The 16,382-nt window shown below is 42.0% G+C and overlaps 1 protein-coding gene across 1 annotated transcript in view; it reads right to left on the bottom strand.

Moving 5' to 3' along the window:
• HECTD4 (HECT domain E3 ubiquitin protein ligase 4) overlaps positions 1 to 16,086 on the bottom strand; it is a 112,262-nt gene extending 96,176 nt beyond the window's left edge. Inside the window, exon 1 of the mRNA XM_034791435.1 lies at positions 15,653 to 16,086. Within this exon, the coding sequence (XP_034647326.1) occupies positions 15,653 to 15,814 (162 nt within the window). The 5' untranslated portion in view covers positions 15,815 to 16,086. The remainder of the gene's footprint in view (positions 1 to 15,652) is intronic.
• Positions 16,087 to 16,382: the final 296 nt, after the last annotated feature.

Raw genomic sequence — 16,382 nt, 5'->3', positions numbered from 1 at the left:
ATGCTGACTCCCCCAGGTGCTCAGCACTGGGGGATAAAGCCTGCATGTTGATGTCCATGCAACAGAGCTTGAATTATTAGTAGTAGTAGTTATACCGTAGCCTCAGGAGCTCTAGTCATGGACCAAGACCTCATTATGCTAGGTGCTTTTCAACATAAAGAGACAATCTCTGCCCTAAAGAGTTTACAATCTAAGTATAAGACAAGAGACAACAGATGGATACAGACAGACAAGAGAGAACAAGGAAACAATGAGAAAATATTGGAGTGGCTCTCTACCCTTGAGAGATGTGCTAGCCAGAGAGCATCTCAGTCTGAGCATTTTCTTGAGACAGAGCAAGCACCAAACGTGCTGATCCAAAGCTCACGGACATCATCAGAAATTCCCCTCCCCATTTACTTCAGTGGGCTTTGGTTCTGGCCATAGCGCTACCACAGATGGGCCATAACTTAAAGTCTTCATGTTACAGATGGCTGAGGCTCATACCATCAGCTTCAACAAAGCAGACAAGGCTCAGAGAAGCCACAAATGGGGGGAGGTCCCTGCCATGCCAAAAGTTCAGACTAAACTATCCCAACACTAGCTAGAAAAACCAGAGGCAATTTTCTAGGAACAGACAGTGGTATGGATGGACACAGTCAAGGCAGTGCTTGTAGCTGATGGCAGTCAAAAGTAACTGAGTAGCATGGTATCACCTTAAATATCCTTAGGCAGGTAGGTGTGAAAGGCTAGATAGGGTTACTGTTTTCCAGTAAGTAGCTAATTTACACACAGAACCTCAGAGCAGAGATCCAAGAACTATCCTCTTTTCCCTAATCACTCTAAAACAGGGAAGTGTGAGGAAGCTGCATCCCAGTGGATGAATACACAGGACTTCAGTTTCCAGGACTGTTAACTTAGCACCTTTCATGAGCACTAACGTTCGCTTAGGGAAGCACAAGCTATAGTTTTCTTCACCAGAGGCAGCCAAGGTAAGACAACAAATGATAAACTGGTATAAATAATAGTTACTCCAAGTGTTGTACAGGGGAGAGCACAAGCCAGCACTTAAAGGTATGTCTACATTGCAAAGAAAAATCCTTGACACCATGTCTCATAGCCTGGGCCCAATTGACTTGGGCTTGCGGGGCTAAAAAATAGCAGTATAGACTTTCCTGGTTGGGCTGGAGTCAGGGATACGAAATCCACCCACCTCACCGGGTTTCAGAACCCGGGCTCCAGCCAGAGTGGGAAAATCTATACAGGTATTTTTGGCCCCACACTCCAAGCCCAAGTCAATTGACCCAGTCTCAGACTCTGTGTTGCGGGTTTTTCTTTGCAGTATAGACATCTCCTTAGTTAGTACTGCAGAACAGACACTAAAAAGGCTCACTCTATACTTGCACAGAGAGCTTGCAAAAGACTATTTCCTAAATCGCAAGTAATTTCAGTGAAAGGTAGTAAAGTGAGAAGGAGAAGTTGAGCCATAGGCACAGTTTGCTATTTAGGGAGAAACTTAAAAAGAAATAATTCATACTACCACCCACTGCTGACAAAGCGAGCAAAGGAGAAATTCATTAAAATGTTGCAGACAGAGACCAGGCTTTTAAGAGTAAGGGATAAAACATTTGTTATAAATAACTAACATTTTTTTAAGCTTTCAAATCCCATCAATATTACCTCAACACAATTTTTGCTATACCCAGAAAAGCGTGAAAGAATAAAGATAAAAAATAAATGAATGCTGGAGATGTTAAAAAAATCCCACAATTTCTGAAATAGATATGTGCAAATTCTTACCTAAAGTACACCAAAGATTTTTTATATAGATCCAGTGCTTTGACTACTAGGCACTTCAATGTCAAAGCTTTGTTTGTTTAATCAATATAAGCTTCTTAAAACATAAGTTACAAATGTCTAGACTGCATTTTAAATACATATAAGGCCCTTCCACTTCCATTCACAATTGAATGTACCACCTCACCTCCAATTTGGAAACACAAAACCTCTGTGTCAATCAAAGGTACAACAATTGCTTACATGAAAAAACTCTAACCCCCAAATCCCTTCACCTATGAGTGACTGACTGAATACACTGCATTCCTAATGAATGGAGAAAAGAATCTGCACATTCTGCAAAGACATTTATATTACAGTAGCACCTGGAGCCTCGGGCAAGACTGATATCTCACTGTTTTAGACACTGTACAAACACATAGGCCTGGCCTACACCTAAAACTTAGGTCGACCTAGTGACTTTGCTTAAGGGTATGAAAAATTTTCACACACACGCCTCCTCTGACAGACAGAAGAATTCTACTGTCCATCTAGCTATTACCTCTCAAGGGGCTTGATTGACTAGTGGTAAAAAAAGCCCTTCCATGGCTTTTAGTGGAAGGGGTTTTAGTGTAGTTGTCTACACTAAAGTGCTGCAGCTGTGCCTCTGTAGTGTAGACAGACCCATAGTAAGAGAGAATTCCTGACCTGAAGAGCTCACAGTCAAAATAAGCAAGACATATAAAGGTTGGGAGGGGAATGAGAGACAAAGAGAAAGAATGTGACTTGCATGAGTTCACAAAGCTGGTCTTGGCAAATAGAACCAAAGCAGACCAGTCACAAATTATAACTGTTCCTATACAAGTACGGGGACTGAATAATGAAATGGAGCAGTCCATAATGAAGAGCTGAGTCAAAATCTTAGAACTCTCATCTAGATCTGCTAATATCCTCAAGTCAGTGCCTTAAGAAGACAGGCTATGGGATAAGAAAGTAAACCCACTAACAGACATTTAGAGCTTCTGCACTGCCTCTCTCTTTCTCTCATGCATACCTAGTGGTCAGGCTGTATTGTTATTTGCTTGTTTTAGGGGCGAAAATGACTCTCTTGCTGCATAAATATTGTGGCCTTTGTTAAATAAACTATATGCTCCATAACGTATAGTTGGGCACATTTTGAAATCTAACAAATACGCAACAACAACAACAAAAAACCCCAGCATCAAAGAGACAATTATGATTAAGTGAGCAACAGTCCCAGTATCAGCTACTGCCGTATTTACTATAAAGGATACTTTGACATATTGTTAACATTAAAAGGGCTCTTTTAAAATCAATTTCCGGTTCCTGAATGCCAAGTGATAGTGCTTCCAGAGCTGGTACAGACAGTAGGGGATGCTAGGGCTACTGCTTACTTCAGGCAGAGGATCCTGAATCCTGATGTTAAACAAAAGGGTCAGGTGTTTTCAGCTCTCAAGCAGATATCAAGGATCTGATTCAATTTCTAACCAAGTGGTCCTGGGTGATATGGAAGTCTGAAGAGACACTGGGCTACAAGAAAGGGTGGGGACATTGAGTCATCTTGTCCCAATAAAATAGCACGGAGGGGTGGATCTGCCACACATGCTCCCAACTCCCACACCCTTCTGGCTGAAGTGATGGTTACGAGGAACACATTTTTGAAGAAGGAGGAGAGAACAGCTCCTCATAGGCTGAAAGTGTGGCTTCCTCAATGCACTGAGAAATAGATTAAGGTCCCAAGGTGGAGTAGGCTCTCTAATGTGAGGAAAAAGGTGAATTAAAGGCCTTAATGAAACTTGAAGTCGTGGGGTGTGTGAATACTGATAACTTGTCATCTGGTAGGTAGAAGGCTGTAATAGCAGACCAGGTAGATTTTGATGGAGCTAAGAGATAAGCCCACGGTTTTTAAATTCAACAGATATTCAAGTATATGATTGAGGTGTGATTTGCAAGGCAATAATGCTCATTGAATGCCTCAAGAATGAGAACAATTCCACTTCTGTAGGTAAGTCTCTCTTGTAGAGAGTTTCCTACTATCAACAGCACATTTTGTACTTCGAAAGAACAATCCCTTTTTCTATGCCCGAGAGCCATCAAGGAGCCGGGCCTTGAGATGTAACAAGGAGAAGCTGAGATGAGTTATTGTGCCAAATTCTTGGGTCAGTAGATCTGCTGGCAGGGGAGGTGAAGAGGTGACCGCGGAGTCAGGTGAATCAGGTCTGGAAACCACACCTGCCTCAGCCAGGCCAGTGCTGCGAAGATGATAACCACTTTCTCTTGCTTCAGTTTGCTCAGGACCTTGAGGAAAAACAATGTTGGGAGATAGGCATGTAGCAGAGTTTGAGGCCAAGAAGTGAGAAAGGTGCCTCCTAAAGAATTGAGACCTTGACCTCATCATGAGCAGAATCATCGGCATTTTGCATTAGATGGAGTCACGAAGAGGTTTATATCTCCAGGAAGCCCCAGGTGAAAAAAATCTTCTGTAGGATAGGATTGCTCAACTCCCATTCATGGTGTTGGCAGAAATGTCTGCTCAGCGTGTCTGCTATGGTGTTTTGCAGACCTGGTAGATATGCTAGTGAGATGTCAATTTGGTGTGTTATTCACCAGTTACAAAGTTTTATTGCCTCTGTGTGCAAGGATTGGGATCTTGCTCCTCCTTCACAGTTTATATAATACATAGTCACACTTGTCTGCCATAACTCTAAATGACTCTTAATCTTAGGCAGAAAGTGGTTACACATATACCAGACTACTTTGAGGCTGAGTAGACTGATGTGAAAAGAGGAGTCCATCTGCTTTGTGGTGTGAGGCCCTGGAGGTGAGCTCTCCAACCTAGTATGGACACATCTCTGGTGATGATTTTTGACGGGGCTGACACAAGAACTGAATGTCCATGGGGATCCTTCTACCAACTGAGAACTGAAAATTCTCTGAGGGATAGACACCTGCCCGCATGGTTGTGATTGCTGGGAGCGTACACAGTTCTGAGCCAGGCTTGAAGGCATTGGGAATGAAGCCTGGTGACAGGTATTACAAATATACAGGCTGCCATATGGCCCAGAAGCTGAAGGCAGGCCATGCTGTGATTTGAGGGCTTTACTATAGTGTAAATAAGGTTGGACATCATGACAAACCTGTCCATGGTTAAGTATGCGCTAGTGGTTATGGAATCCAAGGAGTCACTGTTATCAAAAGTCTCAGATTCAAAGTGCATAGGCGCATGCACACACTTAAAATGGAGCACCCATAGGGACAACTACTCAAAGAACTATTTGTTTACTTGTACATTCAAGTAAATAAAAGAGCATCTATCCATGACTTCAGGTGACCTTGATTATATTTTAAACTCTCAACTGACCCACAGACAAACAATGGCTAGGCAAAAACCACTCAAAAACCAAATATGCATAAGGATCTGAGAGTGCAGGTCTAGAATCTAGGGCTGTGGGGGCCCCTGGGTCTCTGACACTCCCTCATCACCACCAATGGATATGAGCAAAGCAGCATCTCACTAATCCTGGAACGTCAGGCCATCTGATCAAAGCACAAAAGGCATGCAGCCACCAGATTGGCTCACACTGACTACTTAAAGCCAGGAAGTGTCTTCAGTGGGCTGTCCGAGCAACCGTGCAGACTCCCAGCTGCTGCCGCACTGGACCCTGTTTCTGGCTGCCTCCTGAAATCCACATCCAATCCTATTCCTGCACTGCTCTTTACTCCCGCCTCACCCCTAGCTCCCTCTTTGCTCTGGCTCTGTGCCTGATCCTTGCCTCTTCTCTGGTTCCTGCCCTTTCGCCTCCCTCCTCACCCTCAGCAACCAGTCCTGGCTCTAAACCCCAGCTCTAACTTGACTCTCTGGTATCTGACAGATGACTCTGGTTCTGATCCTCGCTTCCATTCCCCGACCTGGAAACCTGCTCCATCCACTAGACCCAACTCCTGTTCTGACCACTAGGCCAGACCTCCGACATTCTGATCCCTAACTTGATGCATCATGCAGAGTCTGGTCTTGGGGTTTTTCCTTTCCTGACATTTGGTTTTAGATGATGCAGTACTTTTTTGTTTTCCCTCAGACCTAGAAAATGTTGCACAGGCTTGTGTACAGAAAAGATTATATTTCAAGAAAGTGAACTGTAGCAAGACTGGACCACATAATTCTGCAGACAGCAGTAAACTGTGTGTGCGTATAACCATAAGCAGATACATTATTTCTGCTGCAGTACAAAAACTATCACCAAATGTTTACAGTCTGTGCTGAAACCGACTCACTCGATTCTCTCAGTGATGTTGGTAGAATTTATATGCCTGTATCAAGAGGAGATTAAACCAATTTTAAGTGTGCAAGAATTCCTGATATCTCAAGAACAATGGCATTTAAGCTTTGATTAGTACTTCTAGGATAAAAGAAGGAAAGCAGAAGTAGTTGAATACATAGCTATTCAAATTACCTCAAGGAGTCTTAACTGCTTCTTAGTGCCTTATCACTAAATTTGTCACTTTCCTTGCCCGTAAAAGAGATTACAGAAAATAAAAACCATAGCAAAGGAAGTTAGCTTCCTGAATATATCAAAGAGTATATTAAACAGGTGGTATGTGGGGGAGAGATTGCTACAAAGGAATCTATTCATATAGCCAGAAGAGAGGTTCTAAATGTAATATTATGAAAATTTTCTAGTAATTAAATCAAGTATGAACTTAACTATCAATGTAATAAGCATTAATATATTCTGCTTACATACATGTTTAGAAATATTTCTGCAGACCAAAGATCTAGAGTAAGACAATTTTAACATATGAAATATATTAATCTCAAACTTTAGAAATAAAAATCCTGTATTGTGAACTGATTACGACATGTTTTCAAAGTGCTCTACTGATGCAAGACTTTACAAGCACTAACTATAACATGATAGCCACTGCTTATAGTATGTATTTTCTCTTATTTTAAATCTGTTACAGCCTGAAGCCATATCACTTCTAGCGGTGACTCCACGCAACTTCACAAGCCAAGTATCTGGTTGCTTCCTATACAGAGTTCTATGGAAAGCAACCATTTAGCAGATAGCACTGTTTGCTTCCAGCCAGCACTACACCAATGCTTAAGCACAAAAATAAGGCCCAGCATGTTGCCAAAGATGTCGTCTTTTGAAAGAGAACAAAACAGACCCTCTTCCACTTGAGGACCTTAAAGATCTCATTGCATTTTCCCCCCTAAAGAATAGGGGTGTTAATTTATTTAAACTTTATTGATATTTTCAAATTCTGTATTGGAAGACTGGAGTTTAGACTTTAACAATGCGTTAAAATAAGATGTTAAATACCACTTAGTACTAGCCAAGTACTTCCCCATTAAGGAGCATTTTTGTTAATATTGTTGCATCTAAACATCCATCAAGACCACTCACTATCATAAAATGATTCCTTGTCGACATCCCAATAATGTAACTGTTCCAATGTACTGTATTTCAATTAGTAAAATGTACTGTATGTACTTTATGAAGAGTTTCAGGCTTAAGAAATTAGTTTTACTGACCTACTTAGTCAAAAATGGAAGTGAAAAATGTGTTAGCAAGGAATTTTATGGATTTGAAAAAGTGTTAAGTAAAATGTAATATGATCTAGAAGTACTAGGAAAAATCATCTGATTATATATTTATTATACACCTAGACCACAGTGAGCATGTTAGGAAGCGTGCCCTCTTCTACAGAGCTATAATTCAGGAGAGTTTTTGAAATTTCTAGATAGGACTCACTTATTTCTCCACATAATCAGTTTAAGAATAGAATTCTTACTACACACTGATCCAAAACCTTGCACCTACATAGCCAAATGTCTTGGGGATTGCAATACACTTCACCAACACCCTTTGGATTAAGTAAGTATTACTCCCATTTTTACAGATGAGGGAACCGAAGCACATAGAAGCAGAGCCAAAAATAGAATCCCCCTTCTTGACTTCCAGCCCCATCCCATAACCAAAAGGTCATCCGTCTCCTCCCCAGCACATGTAACATATATGGACAACTGCTTTCTTATGTGGTCACTTATTCTTTAAGCAAAAAGCTCAGTGCAAAATAGTAAATTCCAAGTTTTGTGATAGAAATACCAGAATTTCTTAGATTAAGACATTCTTGCAAAGTGAAATGCATAGCAAAAGTATATCAAAATTTAAACTGCTCCAAAATGCTATACTGTGTACAAACTCTCAACCCTCAGCCTGATGGCTTGTGTCACTGTACTAGGATCTAGGAATTCTGGTTAATACAATTTCTGAAGAGACACAACAGAAATCACAACAGAAATCAGTAAAGCCTTCAAGAGCAGTAAGCCATAAATCGCATGAACACCATAGAATCAGCTCAGTAAACCATTTACTCCAAGCATATGCCAATCACAAAATACGTAAAAGATATGTTCTTAAAAACTGCTCTCAACATAGATGGGAAGAAAAACAATTGAATCAGAGGTTGTGACACAGAGGCACACTGGTAGTTCACTACTCTGCGTCAGCTACTCTTGTCAGGCCTGACATACTCACTATACCTAACACACTGTGTCATGATATTTATTTAAAAGGTGATGTGCAATATGCCAATTTGAAATCTAATAACACTGGTCATTAATATCACATGAAATGTTTGTAACAACAATGAGGGACATTATGAATACACTGATATTATTACTAGGAGACTGTAAACCAATAAAGGAGACAAAACAGAATTTCCCTATGAAGGGGAAAAAAAATATGATGGCAGATGCCCTGCCAAGAAAAGAGGGTTCTGACCTGTTGCCTCTGGGTCAGCCAGTGGCTAATCTTCCTGCAGTTTGGTAAGGGGGAGGTGTGACCCTAAGAGCACCTCTATGCCAGATGGTAAGAGACTCCCTGGTACGTAGCAAGAAAGAAAGTCTTAGCCACTAGAAAGTGTATTTTACTTTTATTTGCTTGCAACCATTGTGTCTTTATCCATTGTACTTGAACTCACTTAAAACCACTCTTTTCAATTAAATAAACTTGTTTTACCTTTATTCTAAATGAATCCAGTGCTATGTTCGACTTGCAGTGATCACTAACTCCAGTTAAAGAAACAAACTGCTGCGCTTTTGTCTCTTTAAAGGAGCAATGTCCCTTATTACTCCTGTGAATGTTTCAGGAGAAGGCTGGACATTTCAGGACAGATGGTTTTGGGGAAGTCTGGGATGGAGGGTGAGGGATCACACTGCAAGGGGTAAGGAAGGCTGGTGGAGACCAGGTTGGGGCTGTTGTGCTGTAGGCAGGCTGCTAGTCTCAGAGTGCTGACCCAGGGCTTCACAGCACACAGACGGTTAAGGAACTGCACGCTTGTCTGCTGGCTGTTGGTGTCTGGCCTGGGATCTCTAACAAGCATTACTCAAGTGAATTTCTTGGTTATAAAAGATTGTGTTCATTGTTATTTGCAAATACTAACAGAATTTCTATATTTCGTTCTTCTTAAATCAATATTATTGTATCTGGAAAATGTTACTGTAATATTGCAATTACATTTGATGTATATGTACACATGTTATATTTGGCATGTTTCAAATCTGAAAATACATATAATTTTAAAATTGCTACATAATACTCTTGCTGTATTCCATTGCTCCTAACAAGTCTTTCAGCTACTGTAACACAACACATAGCAGGATGTACCTTCAATTTATAATCAGAGTTCAGGGATTTTTTTAAATATGTCAAGTAATTTTAATCATATATCCTCCTTCAAAATCTCTGATTCATATTATGCTGTATATAGAAGCATGATTAACTGCTCAGCTAAAAGCGTGAACCATGTTTCCCTTGTGGAAGCACTATAAGTTTAATCACTCACTTTGAAATATGCCATAGGAGAAATAAGAAAAAATAATTAAAATGTATGCATACAATCTAATATTTAAAACATCCTTAGTATCCTTCACAGTATATAAAAAGAGCACACAAATATCAATCAAAATGTAATCTAGTTTTTCTACCTGCACTTCCTTTGTTAACAATCCTACTGTCTCTCAGCAAAGATTTAAAATACATACAGATATTAAGAAAAATCTATGTGGGAGGTTTTAATCTATTATAATATGAAAATATTGATTTGGCTTTTTTTATTATTTAAATATTTGGATCCAAATTACTAAAGGGGGGGGGAGAGGAATGCAGACCCTCATCCTGCACCCACTGCAGAGCATCGTGTTTACTGCAGTAAGTAGTCTCACTGAAGTTGGTGATAAGCAATATGCTTCGTAATAGATGTTTGCAGAATAAATTCCAAAAAATATGTTCTCTAACATTTTCCATATGAGGTAGCTAGATGAGGATTTAAAATGAAGTTCTGCAGGCTGCTGATCTATAATTTGGACTAGTGCCTTTCAGAATTGTTTTTTTAAATGTGACTGAAATTTGAATAAAGGTAACTGGTGATACAAAACATTTAACAATAGCATCCACACTATAGAGCAAGTCAGACTGTTGGTGGGACAGGCCAAGATTTCAGGATTACTTTCATAAGAAAAAATAAACAATGAACAGGCTGAAAAATCCATTCACAAAGCAAGTGGATAATTTGCCCTGGTGAGTGAGAGTATTGTCAACTTACATAGAATTTAAGCTTTCATTTATGGTGACAAAGATAACCTTCCAAATGTGAGCCAAGTAGTAAACTGATCCAGTGTCATCCTTCTGGGCAGCAGTGCTACTTTCGAGAACCATGATCATTTCATACCGCTGCTGCTTAGGAAAGCTCTGAGCACCAGCAGAGACAGATTCTGGAGTATTTACAGTGGAAGAGGATCTGAAAATCAGGGGCTATGGTAGGAGTAGAAAAGGTACTCATATTACAGTGATAAGTATGATGTAAATGCCCAGATAATAGAAAACCATCCCTTCTTTCTGCAGCCAGGGAGATCAGAGACTTTATAAATACACAAGCTAAGCCAGAGGACATTGTGAAAGAGAGCCCCCCAAGAAAGTTCCAGGAGCAGCATTCTGCTATAAATCCCAACAGTGGAATTAAGGTGTTCAGTTTCTCACAATGGTACTGCCCCTTGCTAATGGGGATCCCCACCCTTATCTTTTGTATTTATTCACTGAAAAAAAACAAAAAAAACAAAAAACAAACAAACAAACAAAAACAAAAACAAACCTTCCTTAATGCAGAGTTAAGGTTGCCTGGTGCTATCCTTCCAGAACATCCAGTTCAACAAAACTCAAACCTCTGAAAACTAGGAAATATAAAGTTACACTACACACCAATAAAACATTAATTTTGCCCCTCTCCCCCCGGAGCAGACAATCATTTGGAATTATATGCATGCCCCCCATTAAGTGTAGCTGTATTGAATGGTGGAGGGATTAGTTGGAGAAACTTGGCAGCACTGTGATTGTGATATGAAGCCATCTGGGGGGCCTTGAGCGCACCAACATGTGTCAACCTTAACTATAGCAGAGCTGATGCTCCCCTATAATCTCAAGGGTTAGTCCATCAGCTAGTAAGCATCTGCAAAGTTTTTCAAGTCTAAGTATCTAAGGGCTTGTCTATACTTACCGCGCTGGTTCGGCGGCAGGCAATCGAACTTCTGGGTTCGATTTATCGCGTCTTGTCTGGACGCGATAAATCGAACTCAGAAGTGCTCCCCGTCGACTCCGGTAATCCTGCTCGCAGTGAGGAGTACGCGGAGTCGACGGGGGAGCCTGCCTGCCGGGTCTGGACGGCGGTAAGTTCGAACTAAGGTACGTCGACTTCAGCTACGTTATTCACGTAGCTGAAGTTGCGTACCTTAGTTCGATTTGGGGGTTTAGTGTAGACCAAGCCTTAGTAGTAGATATGCCTACAATCACACTTACTGAGGAATAGTAATTCTTTCTAGGCACATACAGTTGTGGCTCCTCCAGGGAGCTAAAACCCATGACAAATGGTTAATCCCAGATGGGTCAAACCTAAATTAACTAAAACAACCTACTGCAGATCCCAATGTGGATGATTCAAGCACTGACTACAACCTATTGCTACTGCAACAAAACACACAAGATCTGAACAGCAGTCTTGCTATCGCTACTCTCTCTCATATCACAGAAGGGCACAGGTAACTAGATCCTCATCAGATGAGGACAGAGACATGGCCTCGGTGGCCGGCTACAGGTGTAGCAGCATTTATAGCGCCAAGTACAGGATTCTTCGGATTTTCCCAGGCTAACCCTGAAGACCATTAAGAGAGGATGTCCCAATGACTTGCATCTGAAGAAGTGAGGTTCTTACCCACGAAAGCTTATGCTCCCAGTACTTCTGTTAGTCTCAAAGGTGCCACAGGACCCTCTGTTGCTTTTTACAGATTCAGACTAACACGGCTACCCCTCTGATACCAATGACTGCTGTTTTTCTTAGGCAGATACGTGAAGTTTAAAGTATAAGAATTAAGACAGCAGTGGGACCACTGGCATTTATATTTCACTTAGTCCTATGACTAACATGGAAGAAACTGGACTTTTCTCACACTTATTTCCCCAGTGGAAAAGTTTCAAAGTAAGTGCCATTTTACATTAACTGAACCTCCCACTTGTTAACTCTAGAACTGCTGGCCTTCCACATAAGTCACTGACTGGTTTGAATCCAGTCTACATGGCACAGAGCAAAAATTTATTACCCTTTGATGGGCTATGTGAAAAAGCATTGTAATGTCATCACTTGTTCACTGGGGCTTTGACCGAGACTAACAATTTCCATTGCTGGCAACCCTTGTTAGTCTCAGAGAAACTAAGGACTGAATACACCTTGAAACTCTCATCCCGATACATCAGGGTTGAGGAATATTAGTGGGGAAGCTTGTACAATGACTATATGTTGTATATATTCTGTTGGCAGAGGACTTCATTGTCAATACTGATCACTGCAGCAGCTTTTACAAGTATTACATTCACTTTTTTTATATTCACTTTTCACTGAAAATACAGACTTTTTATAGTACATATATTTACTTTGCATGTGCACAGATATACAAGTTTAAAAGACTGCTTATTTATTGAAACACTGAAATTTGGAAATTAATCTTTAAAGGATACTGCAAGGCAGGAATGCTGGAACAATTGTTATAACAGGGTTGCTGATGATGGAAACCATGTATTTGGTGTTTGTTTTTACTACTTCAAGTCACGGGGTACAGCAGCACCACTGCTGCAAGAGCATATTTTCTCCTCGTGAGTGTAAAGATTTCATAACCTTCCATTTAAAAACCAAACAAAATCTTACAGGAGTGGGAATGTCAGGTTTAAACTTTAAATATCCTGTTTATTATCAATTTGTCACAATGTTAGTGTTATGTCAATGGTTTTTTTGTTCTTGTTACATTTATTTTAAAAGAGAATGAGACTTTACAGAACTACAAATAAACATACAGAAGAAACCAAAGTAACTTCTTTGGATGTTATTCTCTCTCACGTAAATGCAGAGAGATTCCTAGAATTAGGGATATCCATTCATTTATATAATTGTTTTAGATGTAAAGATTACATACCAAACAAGCTTCCATCCAGAGTTGAGTGCCCTTTGCCAAGTTTAAAAGTATAAATAAAAGTGAATTAATCAAAGCAACAGCAACATATCTTCCCTATCCCCAATCATCTCACAACAGATGAGTATTTGGACAGTTGACATTTGTTTATTATGCATCAAATCAGAATAGCAATGGCTCAATCTACTGGATGAATATATAGCCATGCATCAAAATATTTTTAATATATTCACTATTGGGACAAATCCAGTACAGTTTCCCAGGGAAGGATAAGAGTTATATATAAAATGCACAGTAGAAGTTGTATGCAAAGTACTGAAAATCTGTAGTAGGTAGGAACTGAACATTTTTACTAGTCACTTAAAATCTCAACTGATCAAAATTCTGCACACCCGAAGGCCAGAAGCATTTAAGTCTGCATACTATATTAATCCAATTTTTAAAAATAAGGTCTCTTTTCATTTTAAGGTCTTCTACTATTTTCAGTGTCACAAAATATTGGTGTCTCAATGCTCCCCAATTCAAGATTACAAATCAACCAAGCAAAGGTATCATAGCAGACTGCTATTTTAAAGGTTTCATACTGAAAGCACACATAGCACTCAAACTCTAGCCTTCCCATTTCAGAGGGTTTTTGTTGTTGTTTTAAATCACACCCACACCATGCTTACAGCCCCTTACACAACTGTAATAAAACACAGGATAGCCTTAAACTTCATTTCCTGCTCTGCTCCACTCCTCCCCCACTAATAATTTTAGGGCAGGTTATTTTAAGTTTTAGAGACATGTAAGGCTCCAATACTACGGCCCTTCATGTCAAGTTTCATTTTGGAGAAAGTTTCTGGTCTAGTTTGTAAAATCATGAAAATAAGAGTGTATCAGAAAAATAGGAATCCTTTACTACTTCATGAGGGAACAAGCACACTAGAGATCTAAGCATGCCCATGAGACCTTCTAATACAGTAATTAGATGGTTTGCTCACTACTGCTTCCACAAGTATATAGTGAGGTTTAAATCAATTTCTGAATACATGTTTCATTGAAAATCAAAGTGGATTCAGATCACAAGAGAGGAGTCATGCCATTTAGATATAAAAAATAAACAAACAGGAGATATCACACAAATAGGAGAGCCTTTTATGGGGGTGACTTGTGCAATATCCATTTCATGACAACCAGTCAGTGCTCCTAGACCCACCCTCCTCAATGACATCTCACAGAGAGGAAAGAGTCAGAGTCAGCAAAATAAATAATAAATAATAATAATAACCTTCCTTTTTTAGAGAAAGCTGGAGGAAGTTTTCATAAACAGCAAATTTAGCTTCCTGTCACCAGAATCTAGCAGTGATTTTGTCAAGACTGCAGGCTTCTGCACCTGCTGTGGCTTGTGGGTTCTTGGCAACACCTTGGTATGCAGCCAAACCCTCACTAAAGGGGTTGCGGCTTAAATAAATGCCTTTGACCTAACACAATACACAGATAAAGCTGCTGAACCATCCCCACTTAGATAACTACTCTGCTTCTCTGACAAAGACCCTGTGTCATTGCAAGCTATGCTGCCAGGGAGAGAGGGTGGGGTGATAGAGGGAGGAGGAGAAGAGAGACATACAGCAAAAGATGCAGTCTACCGAATAGATGCAATCTACACACAGTCACATTTTACATAATACACAAATACACACAGCTGCACAATTTGCCTTCCACCAGAGCTACCAACATTTGTGGGAGGGGCAGAAGCTGTGATGAATAACCCAGCTGTTCCCCTTGCTTTTTAATAATAATCATTACAACAGCCTAAATACTGCACCTAGATACCCAAGTATCCCAGATGCTTTGCACTAGGACAAACAGATTTAATTGCTAACTATACAAAAACAACAATTAAAATCAGGATAAAACCATAAATAAAAATCAATACATCAAAGGCTGTTCTAGAACACACCGATTTTTTTTTTCACCCTACCGATTTAAACAAGGAGATTTTGCTTCAATCCTTCACCCTCCATCTTCATTCCCTCTCCATCCCCGTCACCATTAGGTAGGGGCTGATTAATACCCTGAACCACTCAGCTCTCTGGATTCAGTACCCCCCAAAATCATCCATCACCTTCTTGCATCCACCATTCTTCATCCCAACCTCCCCAAACCTCCATCCTCTCTTTCCCCTCATTATCACCACCCTCCTCACCTTGATTCCCACCACCTCCATCCTCGCCCAGCCCCCCCAAGCCCTCGCTGTGCATCCTTCTCCTCTTCATCCTCACCCCCCCACACACACACACACCCTAACACCCCCCGCCCTGCCCCATGGAGCAGCCCCCCCTCCCGGCAGGGGTGTGTGGTGGGGGAGGGGCTCACCTCCAGCTCGGTGTCCCCGGGCTCGGCCACCCCGATGATCTCGCTGGGCAGCTCGGCCAGGTCGGTGACCCGGATCAGCCCGTCGTGTAGGAAGATGGTCTCCTCCTTCACCGAGAGCCACTGGGCCGAGTCCGCAGCCGCGGCGGCCGCCGGGGACCCCATGGGGCTGGCACCGGGCGATCCTGGGGCAGAAGTGAGGCGGGCCCCGCTACCCTCCCATGGCGGGGGGAGATGGGAAGGGAGAGGGTCCCTCGCGCGCTGGGGGGCGGGAGCGGAGCGCCGGGGGTCCCTGAGGGGAAGCGGGACCGGGGGCTGTCAGCGGGGAAGGGGGGGAGCTGGGATCTCTAGCGGCGGCCGTGCCTGGGGCGCAGCGGCCAGCTCCTGCTCCCCTCCTCACACACACAGGTGACAGCACGACGCCATGTTGCGGGCTGCGGCGGGCCCGGCATGCCCCGCGCCGGGAACAATACACCCTCCCCCCGCGGCTCCCCAGCGCCCCGCCCCCCCGCGCGAGGCCCCGCCCCCGGCCCGCGGCTCCTCCCCCCGAGAGCTCCCCCTCAGGCGTGCGGCGACCCCCCTGATTTGGCCTGCTCCACCTGGGAGACCACTCCCCCCTTACTCCTCCTCATCCCCCCCCCGGCTGCCTCGACAGCTCTGCTCCTGCTGGGGCTCCCCCCTGCCCCCCTCCTCTCTCCTTCCAGCTCTCCGCCTGCCCCCACTCCGCCCCCCC

This window comes from Trachemys scripta, chromosome 15 (genome assembly GCF_013100865.1).
Source record: "Trachemys scripta elegans isolate TJP31775 chromosome 15, CAS_Tse_1.0, whole genome shotgun sequence".
NCBI lineage: Eukaryota > Metazoa > Chordata > Testudines > Emydidae > Trachemys > Trachemys scripta.
Note: the sequence above shows the minus strand (reverse complement) of the source record. Positions and strands in the feature narration are given on the sequence as shown.